The 21892-nt window shown below is 47.4% G+C and overlaps 3 protein-coding genes across 7 annotated transcripts; 2 read left to right on the plus strand and 1 right to left on the minus strand.

The window, feature by feature from the left end:
* Positions 1-964: 964 nt before the first annotated feature.
* Positions 965-2452, plus strand: LOC108141307 (odorant receptor 45b). The gene is made up of 6 exons (XM_017264574.1): positions 965-1491; positions 1554-1741; positions 1799-1974; positions 2037-2135; positions 2192-2344; positions 2402-2452. The coding sequence occupies exons 1-6, from the start codon at positions 965-967 to the stop codon at positions 2450-2452; spliced, it is 1194 nt and encodes a 397-aa protein (XP_017120063.1).
* A 545-nt stretch (positions 2453-2997) lies between these two features.
* On the plus strand, positions 2998-6186 carry LOC108141513 (membrane-bound alkaline phosphatase). The gene is made up of 3 exons (XM_017264942.2): positions 2998-3120; positions 3993-5155; positions 5753-6186. Exons 1-3 carry the CDS (start codon positions 3051-3053, stop codon positions 6071-6073), a joined length of 1554 nt encoding a protein of 517 aa, XP_017120431.1. The 5' UTR covers positions 2998-3050; the 3' UTR covers positions 6074-6186.
* Positions 6187-9286: 3100 nt separating this feature from the next.
* Positions 9287-21672, minus strand: LOC108141339 (CCR4-NOT transcription complex subunit 1). 5 transcript variants are annotated; one of them, XM_017264647.2, is made up of 11 exons: positions 21399-21672; positions 20904-21295; positions 19336-19542; positions 18742-19269; positions 18219-18681; positions 16937-18154; positions 16091-16876; positions 13200-15820; positions 11961-13132; positions 11537-11896; positions 9287-11045 (listed from the first exon to the last, which is right to left on the minus strand). In XM_017264647.2, exons 2-11 carry the CDS (start codon positions 21006-21008, stop codon positions 10937-10939), a joined length of 7569 nt encoding a protein of 2522 aa, XP_017120136.1. In that variant the 5' UTR covers positions 21009-21295; positions 21399-21672; the 3' UTR covers positions 9287-10936. The 5 variants fall into 5 exon arrangements, with proteins under 5 accessions (XP_017120136.1, XP_041563314.1, XP_041563313.1 ...); XM_041707380.1 differs by adding an exon at positions 11326-11333 and having other exon boundaries at positions 20904-21672; XM_041707379.1 differs by having other exon boundaries at positions 20904-21672.
* Between the last annotated feature and the right edge of the window lie 220 nt (positions 21673-21892).

Genomic DNA, 21892 nt, shown 5'->3' on the forward strand with positions numbered 1-21892 from the left:
TTCAACAAACTTCCCACAACAAGCCAAACACACACAGCGCAAAAAAGGGCAAACACAAATTTATGCTCGGATCCCACAACAAATGGAAGCTCATATTTATGGATGCTGTTTCGGTTTGGCGCAAGCCAAGAAGTATTTTAAATTGGGTAAAGTGAAGGCAGCCAGTTTGAGGAATTCCTTTGCCCATCAACAAACTTATTTAAAATTCCGAACCACCAATTCCACTTTGCAATTTCAATAAGAAAGTTTGGGTAATGTATATTAAGCCAATTATTCTCCAGCAGAATAAATCTAAAATCAACATTTAAATGTTACAGTTTTTTAGGCAAAAATTAAATTTACAGGAAAAATTTAAGACTTGTATTTAAACACCACCAGAGCAAAAAAATAAACTACAAAACTATTGAATATTCACTTATATTATTAGATCGTTAAAATGGCAGTTATATGACATCGTTTTCCGATTTTAATACAATTAAAAGCGTAATTCTGAATTATAAAGCCATTCCTAAATCCTAAAGAATTACAAAAAAAAAAAAAATATCATTTTTTTTCAATAAAGATGACTTAAAATTTCACTTGACTGCTATAGTGTTTATGTATATATGACTGATAGGGTTCGCAGCTATGATCAATCTGATTTAATAAGAGACAATCCACTTAATAGGAAAGCTGCAGATGGCTCACCCTTGAATGTTATAAAACGTTTAAAGGAATATTTATAATTATGAGGCTTAGAAGCCAAAAACAAGTCAGTACAGTGACCATAATGACATGTGTTTTTGGGGGCGTGTTGGGTCTGTCGCCCACTCAATTAGGTCCTGCGACTAATCCTGTCATTAAACACGGCCAGGTGTCGTTTCTTCGGGCTGGAAAACAATTATTAAACAATTAGGCGCTTCTCGTGTGGTAGTACCCCTTGCTATATATAAAGGAGGAGCTGCTCCAAAAGGGGCTAAAAGTCATGTATCCGCGATTCCTAGACCGCAACTATCCGCTGGCCAAGCATCTGTTCTTCGTGACCAGATACTCGTTTGGCCTGCTGGGCCTGGGATTTGACCAGAAGCCGTTGTCGTGGTTCCAGCCCACCTGGCTGGTGTTCAATTTCGTGAATCTGGCGCACTGCTGCCAGGCGGAGTTCGTCTTCGGCTGGAGCCATTTGCGCACCAGTCCCGTCGATGCCATGGATGCCTTCTGTCCGCTGGCCTGCAGTGCCACCACGCTCTTCAAGCTGGGCTGGATGTGGTGGCGTCGCCAGGAGGTGGCCCATCTGATGGAACGCATCCGGCTGCTGATCGAGGAGCAGGAGCATCGGGGCGACGCCCGCCGAGATACGGCGCAAAGGAGCTACTACGTGATGGTCACGAGGTGCGGCATGCTGGTTTTCACCCTGGGCAGCATCACCACTGGCGCCTTTGTGCTGCGTTCCCTTTGGGAGATGTTCGTGCGTCGGCATCAGGAGTTCAAATTCGACATGCCCTTTCGCATGCTGTGCGTTCTCACTGCCATATAACCAAGTGTAAACCCATTTCACAACCTTCAATGATCCGTAGGTTCCCTGAGTTTGCCCATCGTATGCCCTGGTTCCCGGTATTCTATCTCTACTCCACGTGGAGTGGACAGGTCACCGTTTATGCCTTTGCCGGAACCGATGGCTTCTTCTTTGGCTTCACCCTCTACATGGCCTATTTGCTGCAGGCCTTGAGATACGATGTTCAGGATGCCCTCAAGCCACTAGAGGGTGGGTTTGTAGTAACGGTCATAACAAACTAATCCCTAGTTAAATACCTAATTCCAGAACCATCAGTTAGGGAGTGCCAAATCTGTTGTCAGCGCTTGTCGAACATTGTGGATCGTCACAATGAAATCGAGAGGATTGTCCAAATGTTCTCTGACATCATGGCAGCTCCTACTTTTGTGCACTTTGTATCGGCCAGTTTGGTGATAGCCACCAGTGTGATTGATATTCTATTGGTATTAACATACTTTTACTGTTATAAGCTCCTCCATTATAAGCACCTCTATTACTATTTTAGTACTCTGGCTACAATATCATCCGATATGTGGTTTACACCTTTACTGTTTCATCGGCTATATTCCTTTATTGCTATGGTGGCACTGAAATGTCCACTGAGGTGGGTAAACATATGAAATCCTTTAATTTCCGTTGATTTTTGTTTGATTTTTCTAGAGCCTTTCTTTGGGCGAGGCTGCGTACAGTAGTGCCTGGTATAAATGGGATCGGGAGACCCGCAGGCGGGTTTTCCTCATCATACTGCGAGCTCAACGACCCATTACAGTGAGGGTGCCCTTCTTTGCACCTTCATTGCCTGTCTTCACATCGGTGGGCTCTTAATTACACTCCATTTAATAGAATAATTAAATTGGACTCCCTTTTCAGGTCATCAAGTTCACTGGTTCCATTGTGGCTCTGGCCAAAACCATATTGTGAAGAAGGCACCTATTAAAATATCCATTTCAATTTCTTGGTTTTTCTTTAAATTAGTTTGTGGCTTTGGGCTAGCCCAAAAGTATGCAACCTAGGCAATCGTAGAGGAAAAGTTGTGCAGACGCAAAAGTCAATTAATTTGCAGGGGTCAAGGGTTCAAAATGTACAATTGAAGTGGCCGGAAGTTTGCTGACAAAGTGCTAAGATATTCATATGAAACCATAAAAGTAGCCCAATGACGTAAACAAAACTAAAGTTTAAAAAGTTTAGATAAATAAGGATTTCCCAGCTTCAAGGCGGTTACCCAGAGCGTATACGTAATCAGTCGCAGGCGTTAAAAGTTTTTGGCCAAAGGCACGTGAGCCTGTTTTGGCATTGGATTTGGTCCGTTCTACGACTTCTGTTAATCAATGCCTGGCCAGTCATAAATGATGATGTGATTGAACCGTCTAGATTAGTTTTCTTGGGCCTGCCCTGATTAGATTTACTCCGATACTGCGCGATAACTCCGAAACGATGGCCAATTTCTTGCTGCGGTCAGTCTTAAACAAAGGTCTGACCTCCACACAAGTTGCTTGGGATCGCCAGGGATTAACTGAAAATGGCCAAGCGATTCATTATATTGCTCTTCATTGCCGCCTGGCTGAGCGGAAGTGCCAGCGGACAGAGAGGTAAAGTGTCCTGATCCAGATAAACCTTTTTGAAATTAGATTATATTAGCTTAATGTTGAATGCATAGTTATACGTATCCAAAACAATGGTTTTTATCTTCCAAATGATTGAATGAAATATAGCAGAATTCTAATTTTTTAGACTTCAACTTATATATGTATATAAATTATAGGCCATAAATTCATTTAAAAATAAAGTGTTTCATAATGTATGTTTTAAAAGCATTAAGTACTATTAATAGCCTTATAAATATTAAATTGGTGGTAATCTAAGCTTCTAGGACGAGTTATATTGAGATAAAATTCTTTGAAAAGGTTTCTTATCTCGAAATACGTGTGTTTGCTAGGCTAACCCATGCGTAGAGATAAGACTCAATTAATCCCATTGATATATTAGCCAAGCCCTGAGCTCTAAATGATTTACGTTTCCCAACTTTTTGTTAACAATTTGTAAAAAAAGTTTTGATTTATAGTAGAAAATCTCCGACTTTAAAGTGATTTATATTTCTGGGGTTTTATTTTCCTTAAATTAAAAATACATATTTTTTATGAATATAATTTGGATACTGTGATATAGCTTTAATTAATCCTTTTAATTTCTCGACTTTCTAGCAATTTCAGAAAAGTTTAAAATATCTTTTATTTGGTCAGAGAAAAATAACAAAACATGAATTTACCATTACCATTACCATTCTAGACGTTCATAAATTTTACTTTTGTTTGAGACCTCAGAGATTTAGGTAAAATAATAATTTGAAATGTAGTATTTTTGAACATTAACTTTTTGGAACTATATTCTGCTTAGTAGAATTGGCAGTTGAAAGTTCTTTAACCTGCAGCCTGAAAACGCCTTCGATTTGTCTCTCTTTCAGACCATCCCCGCGGACGCTCCTTCGATGCCGAATCGCATCCCGTCAAGCATCCGGAAGAGCAGCAGACCCAGTACTGGGTGGCCAAGGCACAGGAGAAGTTGCTGTCCAAGCTGGCCGAAGCAGAGACACAGTCCGCCAACACAAACAAGGCCAAGAACGTGATCATGTTCCTGGGCGACGGCATGTCCGTGCACACGGTGACGGCCACCAGGAATCTGCTGGGCGACAGTGCGGAGCAGGTGTACTTCGAGGGATTCCCCTACACGGGTCTGTCCAAGACGTACTGTGTGAACCGCCAGGTGGCCGACTCCGCCTGCACGGCCACCGCCTATTTGGGCGGCGTGAAGGGCAACTACGGCACCATCGGCGTGAATGGCCAGGTGCCCAGGTACAGCTGTGACGGCGATGCCAAGGAGGAGAACCAGGTGCTCAGCATCGCCCAGTGGGCACAGGCGGCCGGCAAGGATGCCGGACTGGTGACCACCGCCCGCGTGACCCATGCCTCGCCAGCCGGCGTCTATGCCCACACCGCTGATCGCAACTGGGAGAACGACTGGGAGGTGGCCAACAGGGGCTGTGATCCCGCCCAGACCATCGACATTGCCCGCCAGCTGGTGGAGCAGCCGGTGGGTCAGCGGCTCAAGGTGATCCTCGGTGGCGGGCGCCAGAACTTCATCAACACCACGGTGAACGATGAGGAGGGTCTTCCTGGCCTGCGCACCGATGGTCGCCACTTGATCCGCCAGTGGTTGGATCAGAAGAGGGCGACCAATGTGTCGGCCAACTATGTTTGGAGTCGCAAGGGCCTCAGTCTGGTGGATCTGGAGCATACGGACTATCTGCTGGGTCTCTTTGCCAACTCCCATTTGCCGTACAACGGAGATCGGGAACGGAAGCGCTCTCAACTGGCGGATCCTTCGCTGAGTGAGCTCACTGAGGCGGCCATTAAGGTGCTGAGTCGCAATCAGGAGGGATTCTTCCTGTTTGTCGAGGGAGCTCGCATCGATATGGCCCACCACGATACCTACGCCAGGAGATCGCTCGAGGACACCGCTGAGTTTGCCCGGGCCGTGCAGAAGGCTCGCGAGATGACCTCCGAGGATGACACTCTCATCGTGGTCACCGCCGATCATGCTCATGTCATGTCCATCAATGGCTATCCCGTGAGTATATATATGGGGGCTTTTCGATCTGTATACCCTTGAAGAGGGTATTGTTACTATAAAGTATATATATTTTTGATCAGCATCAATAGGAGGTCCATCTAGCCATGTCCGTCCGTTCGTCTTAAATGCTAAAATTGGTCGTAAAATTAATTTCCGTAAAAGCTCGACTTTTAAAAATCGGTTCTTGCATCGAACTCAATTTATTTTTCTAAGCCGATTGTGGATGGGTAGTATAGGTCGCCAGCGTTACAAAACAGTCACTCTTATGGCTATACGTCTAATATTGACCAAGTTCCAACAAATAGACTCTTTATGATTGGTTTTTTTGACAAGTCTTCAAAAAACCTGATAAAAAAACGCCTAAAAATTAGTTTTTCTTTCAAAATGCTGAGAAGTAATAGTGAAAAGATGGAATGCCATACATTGCTGAATTCGTCATTAAATTGCCAATCAAATAAGTTTTTTAAATTTTTGCAAAAAATGATGATGTACCCCCTTATCAAAAATGCCAAAATTTTTTATACTTTGAATTATGGTTTAAATTTAACCAAATGCGAACAATTAGTAAATTAAAAAAACTCTTTCGTCTGGCAGTTCCGTGACCAGGAGATTACTGGCTTGGCCCAGCTGGCCGATGACAACCTGCCCTATACGATTCTGTCCTACGCCAATGGACCGGGCTACTACTCTGGCTACAATCGTGCCGAGGGACGGGCTCTGCTCAAGGAGAAAACGGTGGCGGATGCGGACTTTCGGTACCCCACGTTGGCGCCCCTGGACGCGGAAACCCATGGAGGCGACGATGTGGCCGTGTATGCCTCGGGACCCTATGCCCAGTACTTCAGCGGGAACTACGAGCAGAGCAACATTCCGGCTTTGATGGCCCGGGCGGCTGGCATCGGTCCGTATGCCTAGGATCAGTCAGCTAACTTTTCTTACGTTATGCACACACATTGTAACATACTCTATGTATATCACCGCCTGGCTGAGATAACCCAATTAAAATGCATCACGGCTAACGGGGCAAATCGAATTCCTTCTAATTGAACTGGCAAGCTGCGCAATTTCCTGTGAGGCAGTGTGTAGTGAGTGGTGTTTGCGCTCCTCGATAAATGCCACCTGACGGCAAATTCAATTAACTGCCAATGGCAACTGGCATCACTGACAACCTGCAGGCAGCAGCCCCAATCAGTCAGTTGCAATCACTCTTGGACAGAGTCAATTGACCAGGTGGTTGTCGGCCAAGTGGAGTGAAAATCGCGGCCAGCTGTTTCGTGCTCCATCCATAAATCCGGGCAGGAATCCGTGGCGATGTAGAAGGAGTTCATGCATACATTTGGGGGGGGGAGCATGAATGAGCTGCAGTTGTCGAAACCGCCCCATAAAACAAACAAATGCATTCAGGGTGGAATCTCCATGACAGCGAATTTGCAGCAGCTCAACTCCAAGCAAAATCACTGCACCGAATCATCCTGGAAATTACGTTTCTCTTTACTTTCACTACGTTTATGCGAGCGGTACATTGGCAATCACAACCAATTTCAGAAAATTTTAAAGTATCTTTTATTTGGTCAGAAAAAGAAAATCAAATAATCATAAAACATACATTTATAAATCTTCATGCTATATTACCATATGTTGCACGTTATTACTTGACTTTCTTAGATTCTCTTTTGCTTGAAATCTGAGGCAATTTAGAAAAAAAAGATTATTTATTTAGTGTTTTTAAACATTTATTTTGTCGAACTTATTCGGATTTCAGTTCAAAGTTCGAATGCATTTATAATCGAAATTGAGACTTGTAAAAAGAGGTGTACTGAATTGACATTTTTATTAGAAATTTTTTCTTATTTTCTTTTTAATTTTGAATTTTTAAACGTATTTCCAATCAACAAGCTATTGCCAATCGGACTCCCATAAACGTAGCTTGTTACCTCCGTCTGAGTGATTGAATTATGTTTTCCATTTAGTGTCAACATGCGATGATTGACGATTCCCAATTGGGCCAAAGGGAATACTTGGTAATGGGTTGTAGGGTTGGGTTCCATTTCCGATTTCACTTGGTCTGTGCCAGTTTTTTATTTTCGTTATTTTCGGGCAATTTCCGCTGCAATTTCTGTTTAACGAGAACGCTTCAGTTTCAGTTAGCTTGCTTTCGATTTGTGCCGCCAAGGGAGAGCCTAGTTTCGACCGGACTGGGCTTAATCACAAGGTTCTGGTTTTGGCCAAAGAGGCGGTGCAACGGGCCTAGAGAAACTAAAAACTGGGTCATCAAGAGTGCGGGCAAAAGAAATGCAGCTGCGGTCTGCCTCTTGGTTTTTCTACCGTCTGGATTAGGGGGGTACTACCAATTATGTATATCTGTATCTGTATCTACAGGGCCAAAAGAAGAAGAGGAAACATCGGGGAAAAAACAACAAAAGCAAAAAAAAAAAGAAAAAACACTAATGGCAGCATACATAAAATGTGCTCGCAACTAATGGTGCTGCTTCATAGCTGACTCAGCGAAGAAGCTTGCCGCAAAGATACAAAGATACAGATACGCGCGCTCTCACAGATACGAAAACACGTGACTGTGTTGGAGCGACATCGACTCGAACTGGAAAGCTTTTTAACGAAACTCCATCGCCGTCTCTTTCGCACGGCAGCGCGCGCGCGCGTATCTAAGCCGATTCAAATGGCCATGTAGAGCCAGAGCCACAAAGCTGCAGCGCCGCGTTTTTGTATCTTTCGGATACATTGGGACGCTCGGATTGGGGTACGGGAAACGGGAGCGGGAACGGGAGCGGTAGCGGGGCCACATAATGTACGGCCAGGCCAGGCCAGTAGGGGAATTTTTGCTTTTGCGCAGCGACGTCGGCAGAGCGCTAAGTGTGCCACATTCTGTTTCCAAGCGCTCACACAGATACGCCACACACACACACACGCAAGACGCTTTGGGCATTTTTTTTTTACTCTACTCTATGCACTAACAAAAAAATTAACCCTACATTTCAGAGTTGCCATTCATATTAATTTTTATAAGTTAGAAAGCATAATTTACATAGAAAGTGTTTCAAATTCAATTTTTTAAGCAATAAACAAACAACTTTTTTTTTGTATTGTTTGTTTCCCAAATCAATTTTAAGTTCATCAATATAAGGCAGTTATTTTAAACAAATAAACTTTATTTTTGTCTATTAAACAAAATAAAATGCAAATTTTTATGCGCTTATTTTAAAGACACTAGTGTGGCTAATTTCGAAATGGTAAGTTTTCAATTTTTTACAAGTGCACCTTCACACAATCGTCGTTTATCAGCCATATGACAAATTCATGTGAATTGGCAAAGAAAACAAGCGGCGGCGGGGGCACTGCGATGACTGCAGCATTTCAATTAATGCTGAATTCGTGTCGCACAATAGATACATAGATACACCCGTACATTTCTGTTTTCCAAGCTGTAACCGCTCTCTCCGCATTTATCGACATTTGTGTTTACTTAACCCAAATGCGCCCCGCCAACAAAACGCAGGGGGCGGGCGTTGGCAGTGGGTTATGTAAGCCTGGGTGCGGAAATGGGCCACATATGTATGTAGGGGGGGTTGGGGTTCCAGTACCAGTCCGACTACCAGTACCAATGAAACGAGCTTTTTTAAGTGTTGGCCCACAACACACTGGGGCCCAGATACACATTATGGCCATAAGAGCCATAAGGGAGGAGAGAAAAGTATCTAAGCAAACGCAGGGCTTTTTAAAATTTTGCCATTTATACATTTAATATTTGTTTTGTATACATATTAATTTTTATATATATATATATTGTTCTCTTAATGCATAGTGTTACTTATTTCGATTGTAATGGATTATTATTTATCAATGTAGATTTGTTGTGGTTTCTTGTGTCGCAGCTTTCGTTAATGAATGTATATATTGTGTCTCGGTCGATCGGTGAACGCATGTCTGTACATACACATACATCATACATCATACATATACATCACTTGTTAGCCATTGCAAACGGAATTAGTCTATAAATGAGTTGGGCCTTTGGCTAGAAAGCTAGCCCTAGCTAGCTTTCCACCTTTCTCTACTCTCCTCCTCTGCTCCACTCTCCTCGCTTTCTACATCATAAGCACTTTGCTCGGCTTCAGGCTTCAATTCAGTTTAATTCAAAATACATTTTGACTTGCGTAAATACAGTGAATGTTCATTTGCATTTGCATTTGCGGTAGAGACTACTAACTAATAGAGTTGCTGCAGTAGGTGCTTGAGTGTCGAGTGGGAGTGGTAATGGTAGTGGTAGGGGATAGGTTGTGGGATAGGTTCTAATAACACGTACATAACTCGCAAATTGCCAAACGTAGGATAATGAATTTAGAATCGATCTCGCTCCGTTCCGCTGCCTTTCCACTTCCACTCGTTGCGCGGCAATCAAACTCGATTTACATTACGTATTTATATTAAGAAATACATATTTTATATATTTATATAAAGATCTATATAGACAGTGGCTTGGACTCTGCGCCATGCCACGCTCGTTCTATATCTCATCTCTCTGATTCTAACAGCGTTTATCTTTACATGGAGGATCGATACGTTTATATACGTTTAACAAGCTAGAGGTGTTCAATGTATTTCCATTTTCAGTTAATAATCAGTTCATAAAAGTATGTAGGTAAAAAACAAAACGTATCGCTTACATTGCGTATAAGAAGATCAAACATTGGTTGGTTCTGGTTGCTGTTACAGTGGCTGCTGCTCTTGCTCTTGTGCGGAAACATTTTAAAAATTAACGTATACGAGTAGACTAACTGAGGGACTCTTAGACTCTTAGAGGTTACGAATTTGCAAATGATACATCATTGAGTTGGCTGGGAGGTAAGAGCTACTTTGACAACTCGAATTATTATTGACTCTGAGGATCTTGATCTTTCAAACCTTCTTCTGTTGCAGCAAACTTTCTTCAATTCACGTCTATAAATATCGCTCTCAGCGGGTTTGAGAATAGGTTTAACTAGGTATCTGCTTATCTGCTGCCTGGCTATACTCGCTCCTTCAATGTGTGTACACAAATTTCATATGTGGCCGTTGTTGCTGCTACGTCTTTTGAATCTTCTCTTCTCTTTGTTCTAATTGTTGTTCTCTGCCGGATGTGTAGCAACAACAATCTACATATTTACATCGCATTTGTTAGTTTTTTCGCATTTTCATCGTACATTTTGCAATTTTTTTGTAGAAAATATTTTTCTTTTTTCTTTTATCGATTTTCATTTTTTTTTGTTTTGTTTTTGTTTTTTTCATTTTTTTTTTTCATCTGTTTGATTGATTTCTTTACACAGTATCTGTCATCAACAGTTTAACGTCTTCATCTACCATTTATAATACAACTCAATTAAAAATTTGTAACATTCCCCCACGATGGGGGAGGCATTTAAAATGTTATCGTTTCCGTTCGTTTAAATACAAGTCGAATTTCGGTTTCTAGCACTGCAGTTGGCCTGGCCTGCTGTTGCTGCTCTGTTCTTATTGTTGCGGTTGCTGCTGTTGGTTGTTTTGAAAATGTTTGTGTCTGCTGCTGTCACTGATTTCACTGTCTCCTTAAAACGAATTACTCTAAAAGCTAAACACAGTAATGGTAGTAGAATTCAATGAATGCAGTTCTGTGCTGTGCTGTGTGGTTATTTGGGGTGTTGTTGTGTTGTGGTGTTGTTGTGTTGTTGTGTTGTTGTGTGCCTACTGCCTGCGTCTGGGTTTTGCACAGACCTCCAGACAGAAGCGTCGGACGGTGGCGTTTTCTCAGTTGATGTTGGCCACCTCCTGGCCCTCGCCATCGACGACGGGCATGTTCAGCTGCTGGGTGACGTTCGATTTGGCCAGACAGGAGCGGGCCACCGATTCGAAGAGCCTGCGGAGAACATTAAGAACACATTGCCATTTTAATATCAACTCATCTCGCTTTCGTGGAACAGCATCCACGGGGCGACTTGCTTAATAAAAAGTTATATTTGAATGGATTAATGCTAAAGTGTAGAAAATAGGAGAGGTTACAAACGAATACAAAGAAAGGTTAACATGCAAAATGATTGGGATGGGATGGGACTGGTTGCTGATCCTGCTCTCCTGCTACGCTGCACACTAAATGCCAATTAAATGTGCAAACCGCTTAACTACAATCAGACAATCACCGAAATATCTGAAAACAAAAGGGGTGGTAAAATGTGAGTTAGGTGCGAAAGTGGGTTAGAGGTTGAAGAAGCGGAATTCGTGGAGTGCGTTGCCAATCTACTACAAACTAACTACATTTATAAGGCCTGTTGTTGTTGATCTAATTTGCGGTATAAATCTCACTGATCGAATGATGTTCTGAACAGGTTCTAGATGACCAGGCCAACTCACTTGGTAATCTCCGGCGCGCAGTGCACAAAGTCATGGTCCCAGAACTTGTAGATTGGATTCTTGATCAGCTCGATGAAAGTGATGAGCAATCCCCACGGATGTGGCCGGTTCACGATCAACCGTTCAAGCAGGACGCGCGTGATCTGCTCCTGAATGGCCTCCGAGTTGGCCTCGGCGAACAGGTGCAGCACGGCACAGCTGAAGTAGTGCGTGTGGCTATTCGGATAGCGCAGCTGGTTGGCAATCGCATTCAGGAAGAGATAGCGACCCTCCGTATCCAAATCGACAGCCAGGTTCTGGAAGATGTCCATGTGAGCGCTGTGTGCAATGTTCGAGGTGTTCGGCACAAAGTTCTTGTTTCTGCAAATAGTAATCTTGATTAGTAAGCGTTTTTGATAGAATGGAGATATGAAGAAGCACCCACCTAATCAAAGCGATGGCCTGAGTGCCCACATACATGACCAGGGCATTCATTAGCGTCATGTTGTAACGCGTGCCTGGCTCACTGGTCACCTGCAGGTGGCCACGCAACTCCGAGAGGAAAGTAACCGGCGCCCGAGCCTTGAGGTACGAGTCCAGATCCTTCTTGAAATTCGGCGGCTGGATGTTCATGATGTAGCTGCTAAGCACCTTGGGTGCATTGCTGCTGTCCGACAGCATGTCCACCTTCAAGTTGGGCGTGAAGGGGTCGGGCAGGCGCATGTTGCGCGGGAACGCCGACAGGATGATGTTGCGCATCTGGACGCAGTTGGGCGGGATGGTGTCGCAGAACCCAAAGTGGTAGTCGCACAGGAACTCGGGGAAGTCGTGCAGCAGGACGAGCAGAACGCGCAGGGTGCCCTTGTACAAGAGCTGGACCGGTTTACCAAGCTCCGTGTTGCGCAGGAAGGGCGCAAGATACTTGAAGAGATCCTGCAGCAGCTGGGCGTAAAGTGGCCAGCCCTTCTGGCCGGGAATCTGCACGAGGATGCGGCCCAGGAAGACGCGGTGCGAGATGAGCTCCAGCCAGGCGAAGCAGAAGCCCGGCGCCACGGTGGGATTCAGCAGGTGATAGGTGTAGGCGAAGGCCGACACAATGCTGTGCATCAGCGACTCGAGGATCACGTCGGCCGAGCAGAGCTCCATGAAGAGCATCATGAAGAAGCGGTGGTAGCCCACCTGCTGGAAGCTCACGCCGCGCATCTCGTGGTCCTTGAGCAGCGTGCCCAGCACAATGCCCAAAACCTTGTTCAGCAGGTTGATCTTGGTCGTGGGATTGCCTGCTTCGCCCGAATGCCGCACCAGCATCGCTATGAGGTGCACGAACGCATCGATCCACTGGAATATCTTGTTCTTTGCCTGGTTGATGGGCAGACTTGGCTCGGCAAACATTCTGTACACCACGTCCGTGCAAATGTGCGTGGCCTGGCGGAAGAAGCGTGTGATCAGGTCGTCCGTCTTCAGGATTCCGTATGTGTTCATCTTCTGGACGAATGCGCCAAAGTTGCGGGCATCGCGCGTGGATTGCTGGTTCTGCTGAGTGTACAGGGCCACCCAGTCCTTGAGCAGAAACTCTGTCTTTTCCTGCAAGCCTGGCGGATCGTCCGTATCGCATGACTAAAAGAAGAGAAGGGAGATTGTAAAACTAAAACGAGTTAGGCTAGACATATGTGTTCGTCCTTACCCTCACGTGATGCATGCCGGAGTGGATGTAGTGCGAGGCTCCCGCCAAGTAACGCTCACTGGCGTTGAACGGACTGTAGTCGCTGCTCGAGTTGAAGTTTCCGCTCCACAGCGTGTCAATGGCATTGACGATGCACTCGGGATACCGATGACGGTGCTGCGTAAGCCTACCCAGCAGCTCCACGGTGGCCATGAATTCGTTGTCCGAAACAATGTTAATCGCGCGATCGTCCATGATGAGACGCTCTAGCAGCGCAATACCGAACGAGATGGCCACATAGTTGTTGCCGTTGTCCATGCAATCCCGCAGCATGCCATCGAACTGATTCAGGTTGACAAAGTGCGAGGTGATCAGCGCACGAGCTGCCTCCACGTTGTAGCGCACCTCCTCGCGGATGTCGAAGAAGCACTTGGTCACTGCTCGCTCGGTGTTGGGGGCTCCAAAGCTGTTGTGCAGCAGTCCGATGATACGCAGGTGGACGTTCTGGTAGAGCTTCATCTGCTCCAGGTTCTCGTGCATGTTGACCAGTCCCTCGGTCAAACCTTCGACGGCGCGGGTCAGGAGATTGAAGGCCGACTCCTGGTCACGCAGGCGGCGCGTGTTCATCAGGGCGTTGAGGAGCATGTGCATCTTGCTGGCCTGAACCTGCAGCGACGGCACACCAATGGCCGTGTTCATAAAGGTTTCCATCTTGCTCGCCAGTTCCCCGTAGACCAAGCTGCTCTCGTCGTTGGCAAACACATTCGGCTGCGACAAGTCCTGCGGCTTGGGCACAAACAGTGCGATATCGCGGTCACTCATCTGCTGGAATCCCGGTATGCTTCTGGCGAACTCCGAGTACACAGCGTAGAGTGTGGCCGGCGCAGGGCCCACCTTGATGCGCACTGCTTCTGGCAGACGCTCCTGCTGGTAGCTGAGGATCTGGGCGTCCACAAAGCGGTTGCCCTCTTCGCGGGCAATCTTTCGGGTCTCGAAATCGGTGCTCAGGCGCCTATCGATCTCGGCAGCTGCCTTCTCGGCCGATGTCTTCTGGATGAAGGCGCACACCAGCTCCACATTCTCGCTGGCCAACTGCATGGCGGCCGCTTGGATCTCCGTCATTGTGGGCATCCCGTTGAGTGCCGAAATCAGGGCCTTGTGCAGATTCTGGCTAATGGCGCGTGCTATCTCATCCTTTCCGGTGATCATGGCCATGCCGGCGGCCAGATTGCGCACCATCTGGTGGGCGGCGGTGCGCATGCGGTTCTCATCAGCATCCAGGGCGAAATCCTTGCGAATGATCTGCTCGGTGGTGGCGCAGGCGATGCGAATGCTTCGGTCCACGATGGGCTGCAGCCAGTCGGTGATGGTGCGCTCCACGGCATTGACCACGATGTGCTTGATTCCGGGATTGGCGTGCAGGAATGGTACATTGGGCGGCATAATCAACTGCTGACCAATAAGCTGGAAGTTGCTCACATTCACGTCCACGTACGAGTAGCGTGGCTCTGGCGGCGGTTGTACAACCTGGCTGGGATCGTTGGGCAGATTGGGCGACGACACCGATCCGGGAGTGCTGTTAGCTCCATTTCCAACCATCATCATGGCAGCCGCATTTTGGGCATCCACATCCGCTGAAGGTGGCGGTGGAGGAGCCTGCTGCTGCTGTTGTTGCTGCTGCTGTTGTTGTTGCTGCTGCTGTTGTTGCTGCTGTTGTTGCTGCTGCTGTTGCGGAGGCGGCGGCGGTTGTGCTGGGGATTGCTGTTCACGCGGCAAAGCAGGCGCCGCTGCCACTGGCTCCATCTGTTTGGGCTTTGGCTGCGACATTTGCTGCTCAATCAACAGAGCCCGACTGGGATCCTTCAGATAGATCACCGGTCGCAGCTTGGCCAGCTCCAGGTTAAGTGTCTTGCACAGCACCTCGATTTCGAACTTGAGGTTCAGCTTGAGGTCCGGCTCCTGATGCAGCTCGCCCAGCACGTACATGATGCCCATTGTCCAGGGATTGGGCGAGCGGAAGATGCGTGACTTGGCGGACGACTCAAGGATCTTGGCCACGAAGGGCACCACAAAAAGCAGTTCCTGCTGTCCCTTGTGATAGGCCTCGGCCAGCAGGGATTTGAGATCCAGATCCAGCTGCAGAATGGGACGATTGCGGCCCAGGGTCATCATGCCCAGCCAGTGACCGAGGTTCTTCAGCAGACTGCGATCGGAGAAGTTGATGACTCCCTTGTCGGAGCGCAGCAGCACCTTGATATTGCGCAACGTCTCTTTGGTCACGAATCGATTGATCTCGCCGTTCTTGAGCGCGTCTAGGAAGTTGTAGTAGAGCGTGTGGAAGTTGAACTCCATTGAGGCGCGTTTGAGGACCAAATACTGCGCCAGCCATGGCCAGTACTCTTTGGTCATGATCTCCTTGATCTCGTCGCACTTCTGCGGTATGTTCAGCTGGCTCAGGTTGTTGAAAATGAAGGCAGTTTTGTCCTGCACCGGTTCCGGCGGCACTGTGACCTTCTCCTCCTGGTTGGCCACCAACAGGGTGTCGATATTGGTGGCATTGGCGATGGACTTCATCCTCGTGGCGTGCGACACGGCAGCGTTCGATTTCGGTCCCGCACCGGGAGTGGCAAGGGGCATGTTACCTAGGAAAACATTGAAAACAAACGTTATTCTCTGGCAGAGATTGCTTAAAGACTGCAGTGGGCTTTGTCAGCGGCTGAAAAGAGTTACCCATACTGTGCAGTGTTAACTTGCTTACTTAATTGCATTCTTGCCAAGTTGGTTGTGCCATAAATTACAAGAAATAATGAAGCACTTGGGTTAGGTTAACTTTAAAGAAGATGAGTAACTCTTGTCTATTCACCAACTCGTGACCCAAATACCCAACTCTAGTAGCAACAGCACGTGCTTACCTAGCATGGAGTTGGACCTGTAGAGCGCCTCGCTTGGCGGACCACCGGTGGAAATCGCAGACGGAATCGTATTACTGAGCCCAATCAGCTTCTGCGGCGGCGGCTCTTGGCCGTGCATTCCGTATTCCACATACTGGATAAGATGTGGCGGGAAGTCCGAGAAGTGGGGAATGGAGCGGATGTGCTCGCAGTACTTGTTGTAGGTGTGCAATCGGGTCCTGAATCTGTCCAGTGCCGTCACACCGAAATAGTAAAGCTTGGAGCCATCGGGTTTGCGTAGCGCGTCCAGGACACAGCGAAGGGAAAGGCCAAGGGCCACGAATGTGGGCACTAGGTTGCGGTCGATGATGCCACCGAAAAGCTGCGCTGTGATCTGCAGCTCCTTTTCCGGATATTGACAGAAGAAGCGGTACTCTTCGAAGAGATTGCGCAGCATGCACAGAAAGACTTCCTGTTCGCGTCGGTTGCTCGACTCCTTGAAGCGCTGCAGAATGTCCAGCACCTCGTCGATGGACAGCGTTGGATTTGGCTGGTGGTTGTAGATGCGCTGGAAGTACGAGTTGACCTCGTCTTCCACCTCCTTGGACACGGGTATCTGCAGGTCGGCCATCACAGGATTGTTGGGATTGGGGGCCGTTGGCGTTGGCGTGGGAGTCTGCTGTTGTGGACCACCCGGCAGCATGCGGCCGAGATTCCCGACATTGGGTGGCGGCGGAGCTTGCGGCATCCCCATGGGATTCAGTGGATATGGACTGGCGCCCGGAGTCATCAGACGTGATGGAGAGGCTGCAAGGGTATAGGTTGAGTTATGGCAACGATTCCGAGCGAAAGAACTCCTATACTTACTCAGCATGTTGCCAAAGTTAAATGCTCCGTTCGGCCCACTCAGATTGAGACCGGCCAGGTTGTTGGACATATTGGTCAGCGGATCCATTCCGGGTCCAAACATCTGCGCATTGAGGTTTCCAGAGAAGGGTTGCTGCGGCGGCGGAGGAACGATGCCGCCAGGCAGATCCATGCCACGATGGCCGCGCAGAATGTTCGGAGGTGGCGGCGGAACCAGTCCTGGCTGTTGCTGCTGGGCACGCGCCTTGTTCGCCATGATAGCCACGTTGGCGGTCATCTGCATTATCATTTCGACCATCTCCGGCAGCATGCAGTTGTTGATGCACGTTTGCAGGCAGTTAATCATTGTAGTAACCGTCTCGGGCAAGAGCTGGGCCTGTTTAGGAGGCAGCTGGTCCTCGGGCACTTTGGCGTTGGCCACCTGCGGGCAGCGACGCAGCAGCACCTTGATCATGGCCTGCATGAAGGGCTCCCCATGGTCGCGAATCTTGTCGGTGAGCCACTTCTCCAGCTTCAGGTACTCACGCCGCGAGGCAAGGCAAGCCAGGTCGATGATGAACAGAAAGGAGCGCGCGTTGAGCAGCGCGGACAGCGCCTTCAGGTCCTGGGCAAGGTCAAGAATGCGCGACAGCTTCACCTGGTCGAACTCACTGCCTCGCAGATACCACTCGGACATGGCATTCATGATATTGGGGCGCAGTTGGAAGTTGGTCGAGCTCCAGGCGCTGGCCAGGATGACGTTCGAGTTGGGATGGTTGCCCAGGAACGTGGGTATTAGTTGGTTGAACAGATCCTGCCGCAGCGGCGTTAGTGGCGGACTTATGTGCAGTAAGGCCAGGAATAGCACATCGGGACAGTTCTGCGCGGGGAACTTGAAAAGCTCATGGACCTGCGTATAGTATCCCTTGTCCGCAATGGAGAGCAACACCTCAACCAGGTGAAGCGACTTCCAGGCCGAGATCTCCTTGTTGTCCGCATCCGGGGCCGTCTTTAGCACGTCCAACGCTGGCTGGCTGAATACAAAGTCGGCGAAGGAGAAGAGATCCGGGTTCTTCAGCATGGTCGCAATGAGCGACAGCTGACCCTCCGTGTTGGCCCAGTGACGGTAAATGCATTCTGGATGTGGGAATATGTTGGAGCCAGTGGCCAGCCGTAAAATGGTCAGCAGTAGGTCCAAACCGATGCGATCCTTTAGCACGAACTCGGGATGATCGAGTTCTAAAAGAAAAGGGAATATATTTAGCTAAATGTCTTCGAATGGTTGACTCTAGTAAGCAATTACCCATGCACACTTCCTTCCAGTTGAGCTGTGGCACCACCTCCTTGAGCGCCTGCACAAAGACATCTGGCTTCCATGTTTGCGTGGCCTCCGTCGTCTCCTTCTTGTCCTTCTTATCACTGGACGAGTTGCCGTCGCTGCCATCGTTGTTGTTGCTGCTGCCCGAGCTCTGTTGCTGCGGAGTGCTTTGTGCCTGCGAGGAGCCGCTGCTATTGCTGCCAGCGCCCTGCCCTTGACCAGGCCAGAAGTTCGCCGGCGTCGGTAGGTTCACATTACAATCGAGCAGAGACGAGTGCCGACGGCACATGAGTCCCACGATCTTGGCGACATCTTTGGACTGGAGCTCAGCGCGTTCTCGTTCGCGTGAACACAAATGATTCTTGCACTCTTCAACACTCGATGTAAATTCATAACCGATTTCCAGGATTAGATTAATCCAGGATGTGTCCATAATATTATTTTTGCCCTGCAACAGTAGATTGAATTAGCAAATTGCCAGCTTCTTACATTAATTCTGCATGCGCACCTGGTTGGTGAATATTATCTCGCTTAAATGGTCATAGATATCCTCGATTCCCACCTCGTTTAGAGCATCTGCCTCGGAACTGGAGCAGTTGCTGCTGGCCGTCGCTTCGGCCTCCGCATCCGTTTCGCTGGCACCTGCTCCCGCAATCGTCGCCGTCGTCGAGCCGTACAGAAACGGCGCTAGAACCAGCGGCACCTCCTGGCGCGGAAACTCCTCGCGAAGCTTGACCAGAAACTGCGCCTCCAACTGCGGTTTAACGTACTCACTGAGGCAGCACAGCAAATACTGAAGCAGATCACAGGATATCTCCTGGAGACCGCTGCTCGTCGGACTGCTGTTGCTCTTGCCCAAATAGGAGTCGATTAGTTCGCGGAGGCTGCTTTTCAAGTTGTTCCTGGCCGACTGCCTGAGATCCGAGTGCGAGGAATGGGTTACGGCCAAGGCAAAGATGCACTCGCAGAGCTTGTTGATACCGGTCAGTCGAGAGACTTGGCCCACGAGATCCGATACCGCAGCAGGCTTTAAGGTCTGAGCAGAAAAAAGTGTAAAGGGCCATAAGTTATAAAAACACTCGGGGATTAGATGGGAACTAACCTTCTGGTTACTGGCAAAGTACTGGTCGAAGGCGTAGCAGATGTTGGACACAAACGATGAGCTCTGCAGCTGACGCTGCAAGTGGGCGCCCAGGAGTTTCGCCTGCAGCTGGGCGGTAACAGAGGGCGCGGGATCGCTGAAGTTGATCACGGAGAACAGGTGGCGCAGGCTGCTGCGATCCGCTTCCAGGCCGTGCTCTTTAACGAACTGCAAAAGATCGGGGAGGCTATCAGTGTCGGAGATATTCATTGGTCTGATCCTTGTGACCAGCACAAGGGCCCAGGCAGCGACTGCCCGCAACCTGGGACACATGCCAATGGATTGCGGGCGATGGGCGTTTTAAAAGATTCGTCAGATTCTCCAGTAACCTTGTTTTTTTTTATACGATTTTCATCGTAAACTTAGAATTTTTGAGAGTTCTGTTATGTGCGTGTGTCAATCTTTGACTGCCCTAGTTCAAAGTGTGTTTTGGGGTTTTGGAGTTCAGGGGCGGATCTCAAGTGGGAGATTTCAAGGGGGAGATTTTTTAATTTATTCTTCGCAAATTAAAATGTATCGATAATCGATTTTTGCTAAATAGTAGCAGAATGGGTTTCTGTTATAAAAATTAAAATATGCATATTTTATACAATTAGAAAACCGGCGAATTGGGCAATGGGTATAAACCTGGAAACTTTATTTGCAACTATATCCCGCAGAATTGAACTATCCCGGTATTTGTTATGATAATGTATTCGAATACTTTTTAGGGGGTCGGCCAGGTGTATCCCCCACTTTCGATCCACCTCTGTGCAAATACGGGATCCGGAGTTCGGAGTCCGGACTCAAGGCCTCTCTCCGCGCGCGTGAGCGAGACAACAGCTGTGACCCCGCCGTCGCAGCTGCTCCACAACAAATTACACTCGGGCTCTCTCGCTTGCACCCACTGGATAAACGTTACATAGGAGAGGAGACGAAAGGAGAGAGCATGACGGTGCGAGAAAGGAAGGGGGTCACAGGAAAAAGTGCGACATATTGCAACTCCAGCGAAAAGAAAGCGGCCGCAATTAATATTTCCATGGAATAAACCCCATAAACTTACAGTTTAATTTAATTGTTTTCCACCAGCACTGAGAAGAAAAAAGTTTTGGGGCCGAAAAGGCCTTCGCTTGGCTTGGGCTTTCCCACTCGGTTTTCGCAACCCGATTTTGCACTGCTCCGCTGCGAATTTCACACTGCCGAGCACGCCAATATCACGGGAGTGGCTAAGCGCTCCCAATTAGCCTACTTTTGCACATTCTAAACCACTTTTAACTTAAACAAATCGGTCAGAAAACGCGCAACGCCGTGCAGAGAAATTTTTTCATCTGCCTTTACCAAAAAACTGTAATGGCGTCGGCAAAAATGCACGAGTGAGTGAAATGGCACTAGTGCTCGGGGCCAGTCGTGAGTGCGTACAATTGGCAACTCTGGCTTGCCAGGTGCGATATGTTTTCAGTTTGGCAACACTACCCCTGTCACCTTGTTGTTGTTATGGTTGACAAAAACGAATTGTTCATCAATTTACTGGGGCAAAAACTCCAACTCACCTGTTTTATTTGCTCGCTGCTTTCATTAAAATTTCGCTTGTTCACGTGCTTAACCAGATTGCGTATGTGCGTTAGCGGTGTCTTCAGTTGGCTCTCTACGTTCATAATTCTACGTATCAGTTGTCAATTCCTGAGCGGATGTTTCTTGTTGTTGTTTTTGGGGGGGCCAGAATTTTTCGAGCACACACGTTTACAGAGTGCAATGGTATTGGAGATTAGAGATATTTGACGTATTCTCTGTTGCTTCTTCTTGGCGCTTTTCTTTTCATCTACGGCGTAATTTGTTTTTGTCTCTGCCTTACTTTTTTGGTTCTTTTTTTGGGTCTGTGGAATCATTGGCCGCGGCCCCCGTGGAAAAGGGGCCATCAGCAGCTCTACATCGCAGGCGGCATCTATTTTCGCATAAATCAAACAAACAATAAGCTAAGGTTCATGGGCCAGGTGAAATCGGTTTGGCTTTGTCCTCGGCCGAACAGATATATTGCAATAGCTCACGTAATGAAATAATATGAATCAATCCGCACGTACAGCGAAAACAGAAATGAAAAAAATACTACTACTACCACACACACGCACGCACACACAGGCAAAGGGGGAAAATATAGTTTCTGCTCCTCGCTTTCTTTCCCCCACTTCCGTCCGGTTGTATATCGTTTTGTTTTAGGCTTGTATCGTTTGTTTCGTTTGCTGGGTATTCACTTCAGATTTTTTAAAAATATAATTGCCGAAAGTGTTTTTAACACCCAGATTCGGTGTTCGAAATAACAAAAACGCCTTTCGCGAAATCCCTAACGCTTAGAATTTTGATATTTTCGAACTAACTAAAAAATACTAGAAAAGTTGCAGGGCTGCCAAATTTTGCAAGTTTTGCCATTGTCGATGAATAACGGTTAATGTTTCGATACTTTGTAATTTAAGTTTTAAATTATTAACTGATTATGAGAGCTATGAACATAAACAAACTGAAAATATATAAAAAAATAAAAATA

The sequence above is a fragment of the Drosophila elegans genome, unplaced genomic scaffold (genome assembly GCF_018152505.1).
Source record: "Drosophila elegans isolate 14027-0461.03 unplaced genomic scaffold, ASM1815250v1 contig_183, whole genome shotgun sequence".
Lineage (NCBI taxonomy): Eukaryota > Metazoa > Arthropoda > Insecta > Diptera > Drosophilidae > Drosophila > Drosophila elegans.

Bases quoted from the DNA above. Each gene is read 5' to 3' on its own strand.
- LOC108141307 (XM_017264574.1), top strand. From the start codon at position 965: ATGTATCCGCGATTCCTAGACCGCAACTATCCGCTGGCCAAGCATCTG. The intron at 1,492-1,553 runs GTGCGTTCTCAC...AATGATCCGTAG, and splicing joins GACATGCCCTTTCGCATGCT to GTTCCCTGAGTTTGCCCATC. The intron at 1,742-1,798 runs GTGGGTTTGTAG...ACCTAATTCCAG, and splicing joins TGCCCTCAAGCCACTAGAGG to AACCATCAGTTAGGGAGTGC.
- LOC108141513 (XM_017264942.2), top strand. From the start codon at position 3,051: ATGGCCAAGCGATTCATTATATTGCTCTTCATTGCCGCCTGGCTGAGC. The intron at 3,121-3,992 runs GTAAAGTGTCCT...TCTCTCTTTCAG, and splicing joins AAGTGCCAGCGGACAGAGAG to ACCATCCCCGCGGACGCTCC. The intron at 5,156-5,752 runs GTGAGTATATAT...TTCGTCTGGCAG, and splicing joins TGTCCATCAATGGCTATCCC to TTCCGTGACCAGGAGATTAC.
- LOC108141339 (XM_041707378.1), bottom strand. From the start codon at position 19,647: ATGTGTCCCAGGTTGCGGGCAGTCGCTGCCTGGGCCCTTGTGCTGGTC. The intron at 18,682-18,741 runs GTGCGCATGCAG...CTACTGTTGCAG, and splicing joins AGATAATATTCACCAACCAG to GGCAAAAATAATATTATGGA. The intron at 16,877-16,936 runs GTAAGTATAGGA...ATACCCTTGCAG, and splicing joins TAACTTTGGCAACATGCTGA to CCTCTCCATCACGTCTGATG.